This window comes from Phoxinus phoxinus (genome assembly GCF_949152265.1).
Source record: "Phoxinus phoxinus genome assembly, chromosome: 16".
Taxonomy (NCBI): Eukaryota; Metazoa; Chordata; class Actinopteri; order Cypriniformes; family Leuciscidae; genus Phoxinus; species Phoxinus phoxinus.
The window spans coordinates 32,105,041-32,128,534 of record NC_136891.1 but is presented as its reverse complement, the minus strand read 5'-3'; the positions used below and the strand labels follow the sequence as shown (position 1 = coordinate 32,128,534).

The window sequence follows — 23,494 nt, the reverse complement described above, 5'->3', positions numbered from 1 at the left end:
GTGCTGTTACCTCATCCAAGTCGATCGCCAGTCAATTTCCATTCATCCAAGTCGTCTTCCAGTCATCCTTCGTCTCAGCTTGGTTCCCTTAGTATGTGTGTGTGTGTGTGTGTGCGTGTGTGTGTGCGTGCGTATGTGTTAACAGTTCTGTAAGACAAATACTCAAAGTTAACAATACAAGTGTATCTTATCCACTAACATCCACAAATATCATCTCTCATCTGTTTATGCATTGTGTTCTTGCCATATTTCCAAACTTGTTTGAGTTTTGCCTCAATTCTGATCATTGTGTCCAAGCGTGTGACAGTTACATAACAGACAATGATCACATAGTTTAGGGCATTCATAAATGTGAAAATTATATTAATTGCAATTATAATTGTCTTATATCAGTACACATGGACATATTACAGACATGAATAAAGTAGCATATAGTATTTTTATATTAATTTACAGATATTGTGGGATACCACAAACTTACATTAATATTTGAAAGTAATTTAAAAGAACCGATTCGTAGTCATTTGTTTACAAATCGAAGACTGGTTCCCTATGTGCAGCTTCCCCTTATAGTGTCTCTGTTCAAATGTGTAATGGCTTTGAGGACTCTCTGCCAAGTCCTCCAGAAGAGCCTGAAGATCTGATCTCATTATCTCATTTTTGAGAAAGCTCAGGATCCCACACATAGTGTTGCTGCTTCTGCCCACATTACCTCGTACAGTGAATGTCTGGATAAAACATAAATTAAAACATATATTAAGGAATGTGTTTTGAAATACTGCAGCAGCATTGGAGTTCACACAGATTTTTACAATATAAAAAAGCACTCTTCAGCATAACAGATGAAACAAACTGGACACTTTAAATTCATTAAATACAAACTCCCATTAAATGAACACAGAAGATGAGTTATAAAACAAAACAGGACACTTAAAGAAGCTTAACCTTCAGGGAGCGAGTTAGAGTTGTTGGAAGGACAGTGCCTAGAGCAAAGAATCCAGGGAGACATGCAGCTTTGGTCTGGTCATGAGATTTCATCACTCTAAAAATACATCCTCTCAAAAGCCCAAAGAGCTTTTCTGTGCTCTCAGTATGTGTGTGTGTGAGTGTTTGTATGTGTTGAATAATGAAGTGTGAGAGCTGGCAGCGCATGCACAGTGTACAGATTCTCCTCAGAGAATTCTCCACCACGGTTTTGCAGTATCCCTTTAATAGAGCCCAGCATAACGCCATCTTTCCATAAAGGGGCGGAGTCAAAACGATGAGGGTGAGTTAAAGGGATGCTCAAGCCAAAAAAGGATCATTATTATTATTTACTCACCCTCATGCCATTAAAAATGTGTATGGCTTTCTTTCTTCAGATGAACACAGAAATATTTTCAGAAAAATAACTTCAGAAATATAAAAGTGTGTAACCCAACAGTTGACGCTTCAGGTGGTAACCCATACGACCCCATTGGTCGAATCAATAATGTCTTCTGAAGCAGAATGACAGGTATGTGCAAAAAAAATAGCCTAATAATATTAAAAAAATGTAAACTATAAACTATTGGTTAAACTAATATTTTAATACTAACGCTTTATACTAATATTTCAAACGTTTTAAACTATAAACCATCACTTCCGTCCAATAACGCATGTTCATTCATTCATGCTTGACGTCAGCACGTTGTGAATCTCGCACGAGAAGTGACTTTTCCCTGTTAGCTATACTTGTGTGAGCACAATGAAAACGCCTGAAAACGCAAACTTTTAAAAACGGGCTTCAAAGTTTACGTTTTTGAAAACCGTTATTGTCTCGTTGTAAACTACAAAAACGTGAATTTGTGAAAATTGTGAAGTCATACGCATGAATAGTTTTTCTTTACAAAGTGACCTCGTCGCCAGCTACTGTCCTGGCAGCATAAATACAGCGTGGATCCGTGTGAACGGGATCGTTTTGACAATGTTGTCATCTGTATGCAAAGAAAAAACTTTTCTGTCTTTAGTTCATCGTTGTAAACGTGCCCCGTGTTCTCATACTTTGTTTGTTACCATGGTTTCCTATTAGACACACCTGTTCCTTATCATTCATTTCCTGTAAATAACAACAGGAAAATTACACACAATCGCTCTCTGTCCCACCACCACCTCTAATCACAAACACTTCACATATATAAACACAATCATCCTGTAGCAACAAGAGATGGGTGAGATGTGTGTGGTTAAGAAATAAAGGCAGCATAATTCATGTGGGCAGTTGTCATAACATTCTGACAAGCCTGATAATTCTAGTGACTGAAAGCCACAAAACTTTACATTAACAATGATGACAAATAAGATTGAGTGATCCTTTGTTCTGACCCTCACCCACTGATGCAATTAATCTGTGAGTACATGACTACCAGCAGAGTAATCATCAAATAATGGTGCTTTACTCTATAGCTAATGCGTGTCATTACCCATATGCAGCAGACATATTAAACAAATAATGTAGACATATATCTCTATGGAAACAGATGTTACTTGCCGTATACTATTTGTGTTTTCTAGAGGTTATCAAACTGAAGTGCAGGTTAATATCTGACTTGATAACCCATTTGATGTGTGAAAGTGCTATTCAAGTAAATGGGTCAAAAGCAATGGCAATATATTAATATAATACAGTCCTCTGTGACGAAAGAAGAGGAAAGCACTGTGGTAACCAAACGCTTGGCACTTTAATCTACAGATAAATCACTTTCTCACCGAGATGCTTCTCTCATATTAAAACAATCATCAGGAATGTAAAAATAAAACTGAGATGTTGGGAAGTGAATGAAAACTATTATTTGGTGACTCAAGTATATAAGTAGAAAATCTATGATATTTGATGTCAGTTTTACTAAATTTACCGATCAAAAGTTTGAGATGGTATACATTTTATGTTTTTGAAAGTCTCTTATGCTCAACAAGGCTGCATTTATTTATATAATACAGTAAAAACACTAATACTGTGAAATGTTTTAACAATTTAAATTTTAAAATAACTGTTTTCTACTTTATTATATTTTAAAATGTAATGTATTCCTGTGATGTTAAAGCTACATTTTCAGCCTCATTAATTCAGTCTTCAGTGTCACATGATCATTCAGAAATCATTTGAATAGCATATGATGATTTGGTGCTAAAGAAACATTTCTTATTATTATCAGTTAAAAACTACAGAGTTGTGATAATTGTGAATTTTTTTCAGGATTCAACAGTGCTAGAAGGAAGAAATGTACCGAACTGCTAAGTCCTAGTGACTGGCATGTAGAGGTCTTATACCATTAAAACATCCTGCAAGTTTCAGAGCTTAAAATCTCCTCATTATAAACAACGCATTTATTTAACCAATTTCCAAAAACAGCTCGTTTGGATATTGGGGAACGTCTGATGTCACACGGGCAAATGCATTTGCATATTCCACCAGAGCAAAACATTGATAATTTTACATAGGCCGCGTTCCAGTCCAAAATCATCATGCCCTTCACTTGCTAACTTTTTATTTTTATTTTTTATTTATTTTATTTTATTAATGCTGAGAACAGGAACATACAAAAGAGAAAGTATACATCACATAATATCAACCAAATCAATAATAAAGGAGACAATATCAAATAGGACAAAAAATATACATATGTAAAATGCATTAAAAAAATTAAATAAAAAATCAATTAATAAATAAGAGGTAGGGCCAGATTACATCACATAAAGATGTTCACATTAAGAGATAAAAAGCAGCACATATTCTAACAGTCCTTATAGCTTTCTTATTAGATAATTTTCTATTTCTTTTAAGAAGACTGAGAAGACAGATTTACTGTTTGAAAATGTGCATTTGTGAATGTAGAATTTGCTTAGGAAAATAATTAAATTAATAACAAAACATATATTTTCGTTTGTGGGGTCTGAGTCAGAGTACCCAAATATAATGTTTCTCATATGTATTGAGAAGCCTGGCCAAATCTTACACTTGACAAACGCATTCACTTGCTAACTTCCCTCTGCCTCGTTCACTCGGATGTACGTCATTGCTTACGTTGCATTGGAACGTCCTAACCCCTTGATGACTTGGAATCAGCTGGAGTTGATTTATTATTTAATTTTTTTCCCCCTTTACGAATTTATTTAATGCCGCATCCAAATTTATATAGGTGTGCTTGGGTTGTTTTAAATTAAAAATATTATAATTGAAATATCATCAAGTTGTTTGTTGTGGTGGTGATTAGATGAGATCTGTGGTGACGTCACAACCATACTGCATTGTGGGACATATGGGTGCCTGAAGTGTACATATGAACTTGTAGACTCGCTCGGTCAGAATCGAGGGAACGAGAGTCTGTCCATATAAACTTCCCTCGTCCACTTCACGAAGTGGAACGCACTTCAAAATGGCAGCAGGGATTCCCCCGAGGGGAAGTGCTTAGGGAAGTTTGCAAGTGCCTATAAAAGTGGACTGGAACGCAGCCAAGATCGTACCATAAGTTCGCCTACTGGCGTCCAGTACACCGGATGAGAAAAGCGTCTCTTCAAAAGCAACAATTAGAACCCATCATAATTACAATATGTTATGCTATTTCCTCTAGTGGACACCAGGACTCAGTTGTAAAAAAAAAAAAACTTTTAACCAAACTTTGTATAAAGATTATTCTCAACTATGTCATGAAAGATATAATGAAATTAATTGATATACCATTTTACTTTATGCCATGTGTGGGTAAAATGGCCATAATTGGATAGTCCCATTCAATACAATATACATTGCATCTAATTTGGATATTAATGTGTTGATTGCAAAGGCTTTTGAAGTCTGGGTCCTTCGAAGGATTCAGCCTTTGAATTGGGACACAGTTGTTCTGGCAATAGCCTCAGTACTTTAGGGGGCGATATGGTTCCCTTCAAATGTGATATTATAAAAGCAGTTAGCTAGATAAACATATTGAATAATGCAAACATGCTAATTGAGATTTTCTTTAGATTTTCTTTGTCATCATGAGTCTCATGACAGTAGTTGACCTGAACAGAAAAGTCATACTTGCGTAGAATTGTTGTTAGTTTTAAATCTACACGTGTGCCACTCCAGAACAGAAGAGGCTTTTACTATGAATACCAGCCACTCAAAGCTTTTGTTCTTTAGCCTACTATCTTCAAAAGAAATTACGTATGTCCATGAGGTGTTTTATAAAAGCCTATGCAATTACTGTAAAAGGTGTATTGGAATGTAGAAGACATGTGACTTACGATGGACCTATTTTTAGTTGGTTGCAAGAAGTAAGTTACCATAAAATTCTTCTTTGCCTCTTTTTCTCTCTCACACAGTCTATCTTTCATTGTCGTCGAGTCCATGGGTAGTTGCTATGGAGACAGCCCCCGTTATCCCACACTTGGTATTGTATTCTGAACGACCCTTTAGCAGGTGGAGGAGCTGTGAGACCAGATCTGCCGATGGGTATGCACCAATCACAATATTAGACCTCACAGGGGTACCCTTGATGTAATATGTAAAAATGCTTTCTGTGAAGTCTTTAATGACTGGGGTGTCTTCGGTTTTAGACTCATATTCCTATAAGATGGCCTCTCATGCTATATTGCTTGATTAAAAGAAAGAAACTATTGGTCATCTGCCAGTGCATTACTGTTTAATGAGCAAATAAGAAACTTCTAGGCCACGGCCTACATAAATATGCATGTGTCATTCATTTTATTAAAATTGTCTATTTACCTCTCCTATTATTTTATACACTGTATATATAGATCTCATACACAAATAATTTCATACATTTTGTGTATTTATTTGAGCAGAAATAGCAATAGTTATTATGCGATTATGCGAATAGCATAATCAAATTAAAAATTATGGAGAAATATAAAACTAGAAATATAAACTATATTTTTTAAGTTTATAGCAAAATATGTATGTGTATATATATATCTATATATATATATATATATATATATATATATATATATATATATATAAGCGTTTCAGTTTTTAAGAGCTATTTTGGAGACACTCTGATTGGTATAATTTTCTTTACAGCATCATGGGTAATGTAGTTTTTCACCAGGAATTCCATTATTATTGATTATTATAAAATAATGTCTTCAACAGAAACTAATTCCATAACAACCCCGTAGCTCACAATAGGTCTGTCTTGAAAGGCTCACAATCAATTTTCTTATGTAGAGAATGACTGGAGTTTTTACTTCTTGAACCCAAATGTTGAACTCTATTGTTATTGCTGTTACATGAATCTGAATTATACTAAGAGAGAGAGAGAGAGAGCTTGTTAAACACACACAAACTATATCCATGTGCTTTCTGTACACTTCTCTTTCTCTGCTCTCTTCTGAGAGCATGTTTGAGAGCCAATTTTTAAAACCAATTAAAACACATAAAACAGTTTAAATGGGCCTAGACATGCGATCGTGTTTATTACTAGAGGTGCATATGAATATTGGCTGCATTTTGTCATGTGTTTTTTATATTACTTATTTATTATTCCTCAAAAATCATTTTGTGAGTCATTTTGTTATTCCATTTCTGATAATTTTTTTTTCATTTGTTTCTTAGGCTACTGGGAATATGTGGTTCTGAAGGCTATCGTAAATTAATTACAAGCTTATTGATGAATAACACCCGCAATTGAAAGTTGAAGCAGATGCTGAAGGAGCCAGCTGTATTTCAAAGGTCATCCCAGGATACTGATGGGAATGCCTCATTCCTTTCTGCTGACCACAGTATATTATAATGGGGCTGGTAGAGAAACGTCAGTCGTGCTCTGAGGACCATATTGCTGTAGTGGGGAAGTAAAGTCTTTAGTCTTTTGTTTGCAATAAAGCAGGAATAAATAGCCGTCTGGAAGGAATAAACATGGAAAACAAGAATCTGAGCAGCTCATTATTGATCCAAAGATTAGGAAGTATATTAGCGTTCTATAGATGTGTTAGTCTTACCGCATATTGTGTAAGCAAACGTATGGGACAGTCATACTGACTTATAAACATATGCCTGTCCAAAGTATTTCTGAAAGAAGGGAAATATGTGCAGCTTTTATCACCATGGTGATGGCGGGCTGAGTAAACAGCGGGTCTGCTGACAGGCTACCGCATTGACTAATGATGGCAATGAGGTCATTTGTTCCAGAGTGATGGGAGGAACTCAAATCTGGTGTGTATGTCTCAGTGTAGCCTCACCCATAGATGTAGTGAAAGTGTATACCGTAGCCTACTTGTTTAAACTACTGTATAGTGCGCTGCGCTGAAGTGTGGATATTGTTCACAGAAATATGCAGGCTATATTTACAGGCCAGTGCAGCTATAAAGATTTTAATGCTTCAAAGGAACGTAACAAATATAGGCCTGGTCATGTTTTAAACGTTCTGGATTATAAACAAAGAACAAAGCTAGAAGTGTGTACTTGATCATGTTACATTTAGATAATTTGCTCAGCAAGAACAAGGTTGTTTGGTCGCTTATTGATCAATCTGACTCTGACCATGGAACATGGCACATCTTACCCTTATAAATACAAATCTTTTATTGTATTTTCTATTCGTGTTTTTTTGCTGGGGTCAAATTTTCCCAGAAAAGAAATGTCTCTACATTGATTTGTGATCCAAAAAACAAAAAAGCATTAGTTTTCTGCATATTAACCCTAGATAGGCCTACTTATTAAAACAGGGTCAATTCAAATCATGTGAATTTACCTGTTCACGTTTAATTGCTCTCAGTAAAAACGGTGGCTGATCCTCCAGACCCCACAACACATCAGATCCTGTGGGTGCATAATTCTAGGAGTTCTGACAGCCTCTTTGAGATTAGAGCTGTGCACATGTACTCGCTCTCATCTTTGATTATGCATGAACTACCCCCTCCGTTCGCTCCGGCTGCAACTACGTGGTGCGGTTGCCATAGTAACCGACGGTATGCAGACCTGAGGTGGGCAACAATAGGATTTTCCATGTGTGAGTGAAGATTCCCCTTCCTCCACCTCAGCATATCAAAATATGTATTTGACAATGCATAATTTCTGTAAAAGTGAAGCATGTATTAAGTTATAGATTCAATATTTAGGGTTTATTTAATACATAGTTTAGGCTATATGTGTTTAAATTTGCTCCAATTTAATTAGTTAATACAGCAAGAAACTGTAGATGGCGCATGCTGAGGTCCATAACTCAAATGGTAGCGATCGCATTGTCATCTACATAAGGCAGCTGGTTGATGTTGCAGCGCGCTTTTAGAAATCGTCCACCTTCCCCAGCTCCACCTGTATAGATCTGCTAACATGTCTTACATGCTCACAGCAATGTATGTGAATGTATTGGCAGTATAGACTCGATACATGCTCTGCAGCAGCGTCTATTCCACCAAGAACAAATACATTAACATTCATTACCATGCTAATCTCTTGACAGAAATGTGTATACAGAAGGTTTTAGTATGCAAACAGTGCTTGGCCACATTAATGCATCATACCCAGCATCTATCCTAACTCAAAGAATGCTGCCTAGACAGACTGATTACCTGACTGAAAATAATAACTCAGACCATGTTAGTCCAAGGTAGTTTATACTAGATTAGACCAGCAAAACTATGTTGTTCACCAAAAGCTGCTGATTGACCAAGAGAGGTTTACTGGTTAACAGTGATGTGCAGTAACATAACATGAGAATTTGCCATTTTTTTATTGGATTTTCTTGACAGAAATAAAGATGCAATAAAGCTCTAGGCCTATTGTCACAGATAGTGATGAAGCAAACAGGTGAATAAAATAATACTAGAATTAGAATTCAACTTTGTCATTGCACATGTCACAAGTACAAAGCAAGGAAATGCAGTTTGCATCCATCCAGAAGTGCTTTTAGCAAGAATACTGAAGTTTATTTTGAACAGCAGCACAGAAACCAGCAGATGTAAATGGTGAGCTGAACGCAGATAAATGTAACTTAGCTGGTGAATAACAGTATTGTCCTTTACAGATGGAGATCGGAACGAGGCTGATGGTAAACACAGAGTCTCTGAAGATGGCAGAAGGTTCTTGGAACGGGATCGGATGACGATGATGGCAGGTAAGTGGCACAGGTAAGGATTGCAATAGAGTCTGTGTGTCCATGAAGAGACGAGATCGGACAATGAAGAGTGGTGCAAGTGTATAGTGAACAGGTGACGAGGTACAGGTGTGGTGAGAGGAGAGAGTGAACGAGTGGGTGTAGATCTGGTGGAGCCGTGACACCTATTGTTTTTCAACTCATTTAAAATTCTTATTTCATAATATGAATATTATTTAGGGATTATTTAATTCAATTAGATGGGATTTTATACAATTGAATGATCTCGAAATCTTAAAAACAGGCTTAAATGTTTTTTTAATGTGTAATATTTTCTGTTGGCCGGAGAACAAGCAAAGGGCAATTAGAAAATTAATGACTATTTTGGGTTGGTTGGTTTTATTAAACTGATCGAACCGGTTTTAGATTACATTGATCGGAATCCGGAACAGTTCCAGCGTATTGACTCCGAATCGGTTGAGACTGAAGTTCTTTCAAAATCTTTTGCGGTGCATGCACATGTACTGTGTTATATTCAGGCTGGGTGTTATTGCTATTTTCATGGTTAGGTTAATAACAGAGAAACAGAACTTTTCCGAGAATTGGTCGAATCGGTCTAAACAGTTTAAGTTTGAATTGATCGGAATGGTTGCAGCGTAATGGCTCACCAATTGAACTGGTTGAGTTGTTCCTTGCATAGATATCATATAATAAAGGCTAGATGTCTCGTCCGCACTGCTGGCCAATGGAGGTCGACGTCCGCACACGGCGGCCATCTTGCCACAGGAGGCTCGCAAACGGGTTGGTTTATTATAAACGCCAGAGATGTAGTTATGACACTGCATACTTATGAATAATTATAATATTATATATTTCAACATGTTCAAGAATTATAGCCACGTTAATAACGTTTGTAAGAAACCAAACCGTTTATCTTACAGACGTACATGTGCTACTACATAGGCCTACACATGTCGAGTGTTACGTTTATATTAAGTGTTAAATATGATAGCAATAATTACAAAGAAACAGAGAGATTTCCAGTGAATTGGTCCAACAAGTTTGAGTTAATCGGAGTGGTCCATCGTAAAGTACATACTGAACTGATCCGGCTTAGCGGTTCCTTCAAACTGCACATACACACGTACACATTTAGGCGTGTACACATAAGTGTTATGATAGTCGATTTTGTTTCATAGGCTTTAATAACAGATGAAGTATCTCCCTCTACTGTATGGTGCAGCTCACAGCAAGCAGTGGCTGTTTTTATTTGGCTAACCTTAGCTGCCGTGAACAGCAGGAAGCACAGTCGTGATGGGAAAAGCAGTGAGAGCATGTAATATTTATACCAGGAACCAAGTGAGTGAGACTCAAGTATAATTTTCTCTTCGCCCACAGCCTCCCTCTCTCTATCCACGCCATGCAACATCTGTGGGGATGTAAAACGTGCCATAGGCACTCCGCTGCATTATTAGTGTCAAGAATAACACCTCCTGCAGTTACTGACTATTCCTGATTTCCATTGGCAACAATGCTGCGTTTTGCATAGAGAACACAAGAGAAAGCATGGGAGGGAGGCAGTAAACCATGAAATTGGCCCAGTGGTGAAAGAAGCAGCTTTCTTCAAAGAAGTGGGGAGGAGGAAGGGAGGTTTGCTTTGCTGAAGCCCATGTGGGGCACAAAAACACATAGGCACACACAATAGACAAATGTCACATTGCACATTAAGTAATTTGTCTGTCCCATGCTAATGTGATAAAATCCCCTGCAGATCTTAATTTTGAACTTTAAATGCATATTCTGGACAGAAATGTTCATGAATCATATTAAAAAATATGTTGTGCTTGCAGGAGAAATGTCATAAAACGGTAATGTTTGATATGAATATTGCTAAACATTTACTTAAGCTTCCAAAGTCTTCCACAGTGTCATAATAACACAGTCATACAGACAAGGACACTATTTAGCCATATAACTGTCGTCATGGAGTGAGGAGGAGAGCGTGGAAGAAAATGTGCTCAGGTCTTTTTGAGAAGGAAATTTGGGGGGAGCGGATGCAGTCCAGTTATGGAGTAGCCTACTATGATATTGTTTACACCCCCAAGGCACTGATAGATTCATGCACTTATACGCCATCTACTGTTCATTGTCCATGATGACATTAGTCAAGTTATTCAGGAGAGACATAAAGTGGTAATGTTTTACAGGCTTTAAAACGAATAACTATGCATTTGTATTGCCAAAGCAAACTTTGGTGCAAACAAACAAAAATTGTGTAATTAATGATAGCAATTGATAACATTACATAATAAAAATTGTAGCCTATAAAAAATTATATAATAAAATAATTGAATGCTTTATTTCTACATACATGAGAGAGTGCTGTGCAAGTAAAAAAATATCCAGAATAAATATTTTTTATTAAGTTTTATAAATATGTAATATAATTAATATTATTCATATAATTAGGCCTATGTATTATATAATTAGGCCTATGAATAAAATATAATAATAATAATATATAAATAATAAACCAAATTTGAAATAAATTTATAATATAAGTTGTATAATAATTCGTATTTTTTTTGCATACAGTGTACAGTGTGCAAATATGCATTATTATGAGCTAGTACACTTTTTACTAGTTTTATCTTCTCTATTAAAGTATTTATTGTAATTTATATTTAATTATATAAAATAAATAAATAAATAAATTATATACCAATCATTACACAGTTTCTTACATTAGGCATATATAAAAACAAATGCATTTATTATAATGCATTTATGCATGTATGTACATACAAATAATAAAAACAGTAAATATAAAACAAAATAATGAGTATTAACAATAAAAAAAATTAAGCCTCAAAATGTTAGATGACTTGGACTTATATTATGAAAAATATATATTGGTGGCCATTTTGAAAGCGTGTTTTCCTACGCTGCTTGATCACAGAATGCAAACAAACTCTGTGCGCAGGATTTGATATGGAAGTTTTCTGAACCTTTAATTAAAATCATGGACGAATTTACTGTGAGTTTCTACTGAAGTTAGTGTTGTTAGGCGATTTGCACTGGTATTTCGATATGTGAGCTTATGATGATGTTACCGCTGGACTCTTCTTCCAGGATGGATTCAGTGAGCCATGTGGCCAGTGCGCCGCTGTGGACTGGGGGATTTCAGATGGGGGTCACTTCTTCTGCAAGAACTGCCACAATGTGATCGAGGTTGGTAAATAGACACAAAATATTAGATATCCGGGGCTCTCACTGTCATGGAAATCTCTAAAATTTAGTTATTAATTAATTAATTAATTGTTATTAAAAAACAATTGGGTAGTCGTTGGTTACAGATTCTCTTTGTAAATGTGGTCTCAATTAATTAAATTTAAAACGGCCTTCAACCAGTAATGCAAATGACCAAAACATTAAATTAAGCATTATAATTTCGCATATTTTCCCTAGAAAACGAGGGAGGTGGTGGATTCCACCGCCCTTTATTGTAAATACAGCAGGATCTCACAAATAAAGAAACCCAAGAGAAAGAGATCAGGTCAGTCTTCTATCCACTTTTGATAAGCTGATATGAGACATTTAGAGTTTCAAACTGTCCTTTTTATGATCTCATGTATTCTGTTATTTTTCAGATGAAGAACGAGAGTGGATCGTGTGTGAGGGATTTCAGTTCATTCTGAAACTCCAGGCCAAGGCTTTGGTCAGTCTTGGTGTTTGCATGAAATTTGAGGTCAGTTGCTTTAACATTACCCCCGGCTTCACAGGCATGAGTGCCTTGACCTAGTCCCAGACTTAAATGCATGTTTGAGCTGTTTTAACTGAAAGCAACTTGCACCAACATATCTTAAAGGGGTGGTATAATCACAAGATGTTAAATAAGCCATTTATAAGACCATGACCAGCTCACATAGCACGACGTATAACAGTTAAATTAAGACCGATACAAATTAACAAACATATAACGGTAAATTAAGCTAGATCTAGTTTGATACTACACCAGAAACACAAACTATCTATAATGTTTAAGAGACGTACTGTACGCTGGCTGTTTCAAGCTCTTCAGATCACATAATTTAGTGGAAAATTAATACAAATTATATTCTTTATAAAGAAATATTAAGTAAATGTGGGAATAAATCAGACACAATTGATAACGAACTCAACATGCATTCTCTTCTCTCTTCCTGAATACTTCTGTTTACACTGGTTTACAAAATCATGCCACTAATCTGGCCCTTTTGTGCAGCAGCTTCGGGCACATGATCTAAAGCTCAAATCTAATTGGACGGCCAGCTTAATCTCGGGGTGACTGGGAAGAAAAAAAATAAACACACTGGTCCAAAAAAATAATAATCTTGCTGTCACAGCATGATTAATTGTGCTCTGTGTGAATAGCTTTATAGGGTTCTATTGTTTCGATTTAAGAGTGCCATCGCGTCGTACATTCGCTTGACTTAATCGCACTCAGTGTGAAAGGCTGACAAGAAAATTTCTTCTATAGATGACAAGAAAACGTGTCTGTAAGATCTGTCATGTTTTGTTTTGACAGACAGAAGTTCTATGGAATTTCTGGAAAAAATACCTGCAGAACACAAGGCAAGCTTTCACCGAAAATGCAGTATACACTCCAAGATTTACAGTGGTAAGTTTTATGTTGAAGTTTAATGTTGAAGTTAAAAAAAAAAAGTGTGTACCGGTAGTGTAAAAAAAAAAAACACACCTCTTTGCTCCGGTTATTTTAGTATTATTTATATTCTATTGCAGTACTTATTAATATTGTCAGTTTGCTTTTATATGTTTTCATTTTAATTTAAAGGTAAGCTATGTAAAAAATTTTTTCAACATTTTAATTAATAGTCAATTCTTCATCTAAAACATGTTTTTGTCTTGCCCTGATCACTATAGTAAGCCTGTTATAAGTGTTATATTTTAGACCTGTCGGGATGGTTATTACGAGAATTTGCATACATGCATCACTCACCTCTCAATTCATATCCATAAATCGAGACGGTCGTCATAAAATCTCAAATTTTGAGTAAGGTATTTTATTCAACAGATAAATTGCCATATGTAGCTCTAACAGATGTCATTGTAAAGGGATTTCAACTATTGTGAAGGGTCATTTTATTATGGTTGCAGTGCTGTGCTGGTTTTAATTTTCAAAGAAGTAACGTGTCTATTAATGTGTAGAGCTACAGTAACGTCTTTAGCTAGTCAGCTTGAGATTCTTTCCATCTAAACTGGTTATATCTCTTAAGCCTAGTAGTGAATGATTTATGAGCAGAAGGATAATCTCCCTCTCTTTTTTGGTTATGAGAAAGAACCATATTCATCCGCACTGTCACGCAGAGCACAACCAAAACATAAAAAATCTGCACAATGCATGCAGTTTTGCTTTTTAACCGCTAGAGGGCCAAAAGTTACATAATGATTTTTACAAGTTTTAATTAACAGTAACCACTGCTCTGCTTTCTTCCTAATGTTTTTTCCTCAAGTACATGAAGCCGAAGAGTGAGCCAGAGTCTGACACTCAGAGCGAGGTGTCCTTTCACAGTAGTGCGGTTTCTTCAGAAACAGAGATGACACCCTCGGGTACGAATGTGATTACTTTCTGTCAGCTGGCACATTTACACCTTATTTAAAGTGTCAGTTGAGCTGTATTTTGTTTTTCTGCTGCAGGTGACACCATCTGTACTGATGTACAGTCATCACTATGTTCAGAAGCTTACCAACATACATACACTCTTATGAACATGCCACGGACGCTGGCCCTGTGCTATCTGGCTCTGCTGTGGGTCCGAGAGGCCATCACTCTGGCTGACTTACTGAGGTTTGGAGGACGAACACTGCTTTTCTCAACACAAATAGCCTTTTGCAACCCATTTACCTTGTTTTTTTTTTCTTCTTTTCTTGGAAATGAATCTGAAAAAAATGTGATCGTCTTATATTTAGGGTCTAGACTTTTACATGTCAATAATACACCCACAACAACAGGGAGCGCCAAATACGTGTAAAACGAGTGTGGCCCCCACGAGTGATAAATGCAGCGGAGTCGTCAAACATCTCTCATTTAAGCAGCCAAGATATACAGTGTCAGAGTGTAATGTCAGAAGATCGTGAGGCCAAAAAGACTTAAAGTTTTTGAAATGCTAACAGTTAAAGAAAAGCTTACCGTGGTCTTAAAAACAGCCGCTTCGAAGAAACCGACAAGCAAATGTGCCAGCACGCAACTGAAAAAAGAAACGAGGGCACTGGATATTGCCAAAGAGCTGAACATGCCCACCAGTGAGGCCCAGGCACTGATTACCGCACGGGCCTACTGGGCCAGCAGGGGGCCCTATCAAATTTATATTCTTTTCAAATAATAATTTATTAATTTTTTTAGTAAAATCGTGTTGAATATTGTGTAATAATGTGATTTATTTTTTCACATTAGGCACAGAGGCGAGAGAAAATCATTGCGTAATAAAGTCACGCGTAGAAGACGGTTACTCGAAAAACAGAACAAAAATTTTGTTTGATCCAAATGCGCTGAACTGTGTAGAATCTCATATGGTCCAGCGCATTTGGATCGGCGTTCCTAGATCGACTGATAGAGACTGTTTTGTCGAAGTTGACTGTATGTATAAAATATCTTCTTATTAAACTGTCTGGACACCGTCAAAGTTCTCAATGCTTCGGTTTGAAGGTAGGGACCCTCATTATGCTGCCGTGTTAGTGTGGGGCTATTTTGAGCCTTGTTAGTGGTATTAACAAGCGATTTTTATTTGTCATTACTCTACGCCCTATATACTAGCGTTATAGGCTAAACTGTTTTTAGAGATAAAACTATTTACATTCGATAATCATGAAAACAAATCTCAGATAACGGTTGACTAGGTAACAATGTGTAATTAGACCAAAGGTTCATTTTGCGCCGGAGTTCTCCTTTAAGATTAAAGTTATAAAGACTTTGTTTCGTTGGAATAACATCCACCAATTAATAAATCTTCATTTGCATGCATTTAAATGGGATTTTGATGTCATGCTGACTCAATGCTGTTTAAAGGACAAGTTCGGTATTTTACACTTAAAGCCCTGTTTACAGATCGTATCTGATGAAATAGAACGGTTAAGATTAAAATTTGGACACATGCTCCTGTCCCGAGAATTTTAGTTTTATTTAGCGTTTGTGGACCTATTTTGCCAAACGCGTCACACCCAGATTCTTCCGTTGAGAGCTTGAATAATAGACACCAGTTGGTGGCGATAATGCACCTTTGCCGATTGCAAGCAAACCGCTGGCATTTCATTTAATACACAGAAGAAGCAGAAGAAGAAGCGGCGGAGGAATACCGTACCTCACACAGCACATTCAATACAATCAATGGAGTTGGACAAACACTACGATAAAACCTGTTGGAATGCATCTTTTTCAGCGTTTTTTTTTTGGGCCCGTATCAGTGAACACCCCTGACCACTCGGTGAGTTTCACGTCTTTGTAAACGAAAGTTTAATGTGTTTTAGGAAGGAATCTTCCAGTGGCCATAGACAACCATTGTGTGGGGGTGGGGGGGAAGCGAAATAAACCCAAAATTCTCGGGACTGGAACATGTGTCCAAATTTTAAACTTAACCGTTCTATTTCATCAGATACGATCTGTAAATAGGGCTTTAAGTGTAAAATACCGAACTTGTCCTTTAAATGTGTTTGATATGTTTGCTTTGGACAATGTATAGGCCCAAGTTTTTCTCCTAAGCTATATTTCTGCATGGTGTGCAGCATCAAATATTGCTGTCAGTCTTTCAGCCTGTGTATTTAGATGTATTATTAGATGACATAATGCTTTTTCACTTTTGTAAAAAATTTGATTTTGCAGTCATGTTTTTTGCAGGCTGGTCTCAGAGAGACGTGTCCCTTATATGGATATTCAAGAGGCTTTTCCAGAGGAGATGAGACTGTTCGGAAAAGATGTCCATATCTTTAAAGTTTGGGTGAGAATGACACGACCAGTTCACACTTCTTCAGTCATAAATCAGTGTGTAGTATTTCTAATAGCCATGACTTCCTCTACAGCATCTTCCGTCCTACTCAACGGTCCATAGGGAAGCGTTTAAACTGGCTCAGATCATGCAGTTACCCTCCTTCCCAACGGTTTCCCAGGATTGCCTTCTCCACCCACTTCCCCTCACTGTCCGATATCTGCTGGATGCAAACCTCCCAGGTGAGTGTTTTTGACTGTAGTGGAGAGCTTGTGGCAAATTATAGTTTTAGATTTGAAACCAATTTATCCAACACGCACAATCCTCTTTTTATCTTTTTGTTTGATATGTCTCTGATCCTCCTCAGATGCCCTTCATATATGGGTCCACAAGGTTATAAGGGGGGCAGCTATGGATGACGAATCCTATCTGACCTTTGACCCCAAAAGAGAGAAACCTGGTCTCCTGCGTTATGAAATTCAGGCAGCAGCTGTCATCATTGTTGCCATGAAGCTCCTTTTCAAGTTGGATGATCATGTGGAGTGGTGCGTCACTTCATTACTCGTAACTGAGGGTTTTGCTGTTATCTTTAGCTTTTATTTTACGTTACTGTCTTTGTAAAATTAAATCTTTGCTGATTTTGAATGTCTCTTTTTTTTCATTAATGTCTCAAGGAAGTTATCTGAGGAAGCGGCCAAGAAGAAAAAGACAAAAAGTAACTATTTTGCTAGTTTCATTTTGATGTGTATCTTTTTTTTTGGTTGTTTTTTTTTGCGTCCCAACATGCTCTCATATTAATTGCTTTTCACAGTCTTCAGGTTAAAAGGCTGGTTCGAGATAGTACAACCCGTCTTGGAGAAAGCCAGACAGAATGAGGAACACGAAGAAGCCCTGTAAGACCCAATTGTTTGTTTTTTCTTTGTTTTTGTTTTAAACCACCTCCTCACCCCCCCTCTTTGTAAGGCAATATATATTTTTAAGTACATTCACAATATGTTACATTCAAATTACATTTATATTCAGTGCATTTAACTGTTGTCCTACCATAACCTTTCACCATGTTTTAGTAAGACCCTGGATCCTTATAAGGCCATGGGGGATTAAAGCACCTGGAGTGCCTTCTATGTGAACGCAAACACGTCCCGGGATTGATGCCGGCATCGATCCCGGGTTGGGGACCAGTGATGCGCGGGTCAATGTATAAACAACCCGCACCCGACCGACGTTTTCAACTAACCCGCCCGCAACTCGGACCGCAAAAAAAAGTTTCCTTGACTTTATTGACAAATCTTTTACTACAATCTTTTCTGTTCTTCTTTTTCAGGCGGCGATGGAAGCCCACTAATCCTTTCATTACATCTTTGCAACAAAAGAGCTTGATCCTCAAAAAAAGACGTAAGCTGGTCTGGTCACATCTCCGTAATGATCTCAGTAGTGTGTCTCTGTCTCTCATCCAACGCGGTCTTCTTTCACATCTCCAGGTGTGGCTGATTATTTGGAGCAGAGATTTCATAAGTTAAGTGACTCTGCACCAGAGCAACGGCCCTCCGCCACAAAGCCTCACTCCAGCTTTCGCTTCCGCTGGGGAAACGAGGAGGGCTCAGATGGACCCAGTATGTGTAAAAAGGTTTTGGACTGTACCTTTAAGAAAAATGGTGTCAAGTACCTCGCCAACCGAAAATACTGGCATCCTGAACTGAGGTTATGCCTTAAGAAGTGAGTCATCGCAAATGCGCTTTTTCAATGACATATTATAGTCAACTTTATTTATTTATTTATAAATATAATAATACTATATTGTATTTATATTATAAAATGTAATGTGTAAAATGTATTTTCTCATTCACTTTCCCCTTTCATAGGTCATGCGGTAATCATTTCCCAGAAATGGAGCCCTGGTTGCCCAGGATGTACGTGTGGGTCCTTGATCTTTTCTCTTTCATTCTGGGGGTCCGTCAGGCAGAAGTGTACCAAGAGGTCCTCAATGTTGAGCGTCGCTTCTTGAGCAGAACTCATCAGTCTAAGATTGAATGGACTTATTGTTCCCTCACAAAGAAAAAAGGAAAAAAGTCCAAAAATGCAACCCGTGTTGCTAAAAAAAAAATCACTGATACCACTGGTGGAGTTTGAAATGTGAACATCAGTTTCTAAGAACCCTTTTGTTCCCATCCATCAAAATGGCAGCAGCAATTTTTTATATTTTTGGTTGTGCAGGATTTTCACGTGTACATTCTTTTTCAGTAGTTTCTTGCACTGTTAATATCTGTTATGAGTATCTATTTCCCTAAAAATATATATTTTTTTTTCTTGTATGCATTTTATATTTTGAATTGACTTACTTTGGTTGTAGCTACACAGATAAACCAGGAGGGGGAGTAATGCGCCTCATAATTGAGTGATAGATTCTTTTGTCCTGCAGCTTAACAAAATTGTTTTGTGTTGTTTTTGAGAGCAAAATTGATAGTGCTGGATAAATTGAAGTAATTCTGCTGGGTAGATGTGCTGCTTGAGGGTTTTGTGTCTGAGCAGTTTTCTTTGTTCTTGCAGTCTTTGTCTTAATAGACTTGGGTTAAAGGAACAAAAGGCATTTCTCACATTTTTAGTCCAATAAATGACTCATGTAGGAGAATGTGCCTTATATTTGATCATACTGTGATTATATTCCTCCACTGCTCTAGCTGTATGTATGCTGTCGCGAAATTAAACCATTCATACATACATGTCTTTTCAATATGCCTCAATTGTATCATATTATATTGGCAAGTGCCACATTTATTTTTCGTAAAAACCCCAGAAATTGAAATAACACAATATGTGATAAAGCTACTGATGACAAGCGTTAATATTGTTATTTGTATGGACATTATTTCTTTATTTTATTATTACTTTTGTAGCTTTGACAGGCTAAAGATATTTATTTACCAAGTTGGACACCTATATTCAAGAATGTTTTGGAAACGCTTTATTATTGTGTTTTTTCTCTCTTTAAAAAAAAACTAAAACAAAGGAAAACTTTTGTTTTTATCTTTAAACTTCTTAATCGAGGAGTACAATCCAATTGGCTAAAAAGGAATTGGACTATTTCAGCCAAGAAATAAAACGTGTTAGATCCACAGAGATAGCCTAGGCTACACAGAATAGCAGGACAGTGATGGAGCGAGGATGAAATTTGAGGAAAAACTGAGCCAGGGGGGCTGGGTGAGAAGGGAAAACCAGGACAGAGAGCCTGTGTGGTGTCATGGGTGTTTTCTGGCACTATTCCTCCTCAACCAAACCAGCTGACTGCGCGTATGTGCATGTAAACACCGTCCACATGCGTTCACGAAAAGCCCTGACGTGAACAAACATGTACTAACTCTCACAGAAACATTCTTCTTTCCAGCGAAACAAATTACCCGGCATGCTTTTCAGGGTTGTTTTCCCTTCTCACGTGTAGAGAGAGACCGTTTTCCTGGCATGTTGTCTGTTTGTCTTGGGCTCTCCCAACAAACAGACAGCACTATTTTTGAGCTGATCACACACTCCATGGTGCCAAACGGAAAACACTCGGTCTGGGGATTGCACTCAACGAACGGGGTTTAACCTTGGCTTGCTGTTTACACACAGATAAACAGACCGTCACAATTTCATTGTAAACAACCGGCTGTCTTCTATCTTCCGTGTTATATCTCACACTTCACTTCCTCTCCTCCCCCCACCGCAGGTTCTCGCGTTCATTTGACGCACGCCACAGTGCTTTGTGTCAGTATTTGACGATAGATGTATATTTACATGCTAATACTAATGTTAACCTGTCTTAATGTGTTCGCAACCGTTAATATTATTTTAATTATTTTATAAAATTGCAGAAAAACTCGAAAGGAAAGTGCTTGTAACAGACGTTCCTGTTGGAAGCAGTCGTAAAAGCCACTTCCCCTCAAAATCTTGTCTAATTGTAGCCGACCTTCAAAGTAGCCTAAAATAAAATTGTGTAGGCCTAATACTGACAAATATTAGCATTATTTACCTGCAGTTTATGTACATTAAAGGCATTGGTCAAACATCTGGCCAGTGATCTTATCAAGCTCTAGTCAATTAGACTGTCACAAATCACAATTTACTGCTGGATTATAGAATACACACCGTTCAAAACTAGGGAATAAGATTTATACTTTAAAAAATAATAATATATATATTAGTTAAAAATGTAGCTCACATTAAATTGATCACAAGTGGCAGTAAATACATTTACAATGTTACAAAAGATTCTTAAATAGGCCTATATTTTAAATAAATGCTGTTTTTTATTAAACTTTCTATTAATCAAGGAATCCGTAAAAATAAAAGTATCACAGTTTCAAGAAAAAATATTAAGCAGCATCTGTTTTCAACAATGATAAAAAAATATATGTGAAAAAAAAAAGTTTCTTGAGCACCAATTCAACATATTAAAATGATTTCTGAAGGATCATGTGACACTGAAGTCTGAAATAATGGCTGCTGAAAACAGCTTTGCCATCACAGGAATAAATCAAATTTTATATTAAAATACAAAACAATTATTTTTTAATTGTATTAATGTTTTACTGTATTCTTGAACAAATAAATGCAGTCTTTGTGAGCATAAGATACTTCTTTCAAAAAACATTGTACAGTTACTATTGTGCTATTATCATGATACATTTCTCAGAAATAAGAAATAATTGCTAACAGACTGTTGTGTGAATCATATGCAACATTTACTTTTTATCTGCAAAAATGCTTTGCAAAATATAAAACAGAATTTATGCTTTTATTACTAATGCTAAACCAAGAAGATGGGCCATCATGAGTCAAAGTACATATCCTTTCTTGCACTATGTTGCATATTCAGAAGGGGTGTGATGTGAATATTGTGAACAATTTTTCCATCCTTCTGTGTGAGTCGTGGATGTGGAGGCGAGCTGTCTGAGAATTAACTCAAAATGCTGAGTAAGTCTCATTCAAGTACAGAAACTGTAAGAATTAAGCACCAACGCTCTTACTTTAGGTTATGATGTTAATTCACCAATGATATTTATTTAAAACGGCCATGGATGGGAAGATTCGGGCTACGCAACACGGAAAGCATGTTGCATCTCAGAGGTTAAAAGCAAGCCCGCCCTTTTTGGCTGACCTACTTTTGGAGAACTCCACCTATCTGAGCTCAAGTCATTCAGTTCAGACGCGCTCAGCACCACAGTGGACGAAGCCCCGAAGTTTCAACTGTTTTTCCTCAGCAGCCCAAAGCGGACAGCACATCTGCCACCCAACCTCCTCACTTAGCCTGTGTTTGCATGCCCTGTTTGGCCTCTCTCTTTCACACACACGGCTCCCCTGGCTTGCAGCCGAACCCCCACACATGGCCTCACACCCTCCCAAGATTCCAGTCTCTGGGTTCACAACTCATTCTGGAAAACACAAGCTATGGTGATGAATAGTTGTTGTGATGTATAACGCATAACACAGCAAAATTAGGTTATTTTTGGTATGACAATTTATATTAAAATGTGTGTTATTATAATATCTCAGCATCATTTGAAACGGTTTGTGTGCAAAGCAAATGTTGTAGATCAAATCATTTTATTTCTCATTAAATATCTTTTGACTTTACTGGCTTGCACAGTTTATATCTGTTATGAGATTTATTATTATGAACGGTATCTATTTCCCTTAAAACGTTGTTTTTTTCTTATATGCATTTTATATTTTGATTAAAAAAAGAAATATATCACTTACATTGATTGTAGCTAAACAGACGAACCAGCAGGGAAAAAATATATACCGTTTTGTGGTCAGTAAGATTATTATTATTATTTTAAATAAATGAAAGGCAAGGGTATACATCCTAATTATCTTAAACTTTCATCAAAGAATCCTGGGGGAAAAAATCTAATTTATATTTAACAATAAAGTGTTTTTATTTTATGTGCAACTTTTCATGGCCTGTTTTCTTGCTTCATCAACACAGGAGATCTGCTTTTGCAAAATGAAGACATGCTCCTTATTTACATGCATCAAAGACCTTTGTGTCTTTTCTCTTTACATCTGACTCCCACAACAGTTTCAACAGATATAAAGAAAAATCCCAATCCTGCCATCAAAATGTAATGAAGCAAGCCCAGATGTTGCCTTCTAAACCTCAATGCAGTGGAGAAACGTGTTTAAAAGTCCTCTTTTTTGTTTAGATGTGTTGTTTAGCACTCTTAATGTGTTGCGCAGGCTTAAGAATTGTTTTTTTTTTTTGTTATTATGTCCAATTAGTTTAAATTTGTTCCATGGGATTAAATATTTCCAGATCTGTAGCAGAAACATTCAGTCTTTATTATCAGACAAAATGGCTGAACCTTTTATATATTTATACAGAATTAAATATTGCACTTTAGTTGCCTTAGTTTACGTGTTTGGGACTCCACATTGATTTTTATTATTGGATTATCTTTGTGTGTGTGTGTGTGTGTG

At 36.7% G+C, this 23,494-nt stretch overlaps 1 protein-coding gene and 1 long non-coding RNA gene across 2 annotated transcripts; both read left to right on the top strand.

The window, feature by feature from the left end:
- The first annotated feature begins 1,336 nt into the window (after positions 1-1,336).
- Positions 1,337-9,194, top strand: LOC307012599. The gene is made up of 3 exons (XR_013800647.1): positions 1,337-1,495; positions 5,323-5,452; positions 8,988-9,194. It is a non-coding gene; the product is annotated as an uncharacterized lncRNA (long non-coding RNA).
- Positions 9,195-11,957: 2,763 nt separating this feature from the next.
- On the top strand, positions 11,958-19,753 carry taf1b (TATA box binding protein (Tbp)-associated factor, RNA polymerase I, B). Its single transcript, XM_079583435.1, has 15 exons — positions 11,958-12,093; positions 12,189-12,287; positions 12,525-12,612; positions 12,707-12,804; positions 13,624-13,716; positions 14,570-14,666; positions 14,754-14,904; positions 16,948-17,047; positions 17,130-17,277; positions 17,403-17,580; positions 17,710-17,750; positions 17,847-17,928; positions 18,360-18,430; positions 18,517-18,751; positions 18,898-19,753. The coding sequence occupies exons 1-15, from the start codon at positions 12,079-12,081 to the stop codon at positions 19,163-19,165; spliced, it is 1,764 nt and encodes a 587-aa protein (XP_079439561.1). The 5' UTR covers positions 11,958-12,078; the 3' UTR covers positions 19,166-19,753.
- The last annotated feature ends 3,741 nt before the right edge of the window (positions 19,754-23,494 follow it).

What these genes read in the sequence shown, in the direction of transcription:
- taf1b (XM_079583435.1), top strand. An exon ending in AACAGAGATGACACCCTCGG is followed by an intron (nt 14,667 to 14,753) that starts GTACGAATGTGA and finishes TTTCTGCTGCAG; the next exon opens with GTGACACCATCTGTACTGAT. An exon ending in CTGAGGTTATGCCTTAAGAA is followed by an intron (nt 18,752 to 18,897) that starts GTGAGTCATCGC and finishes CCCCTTTCATAG; the next exon opens with GTCATGCGGTAATCATTTCC.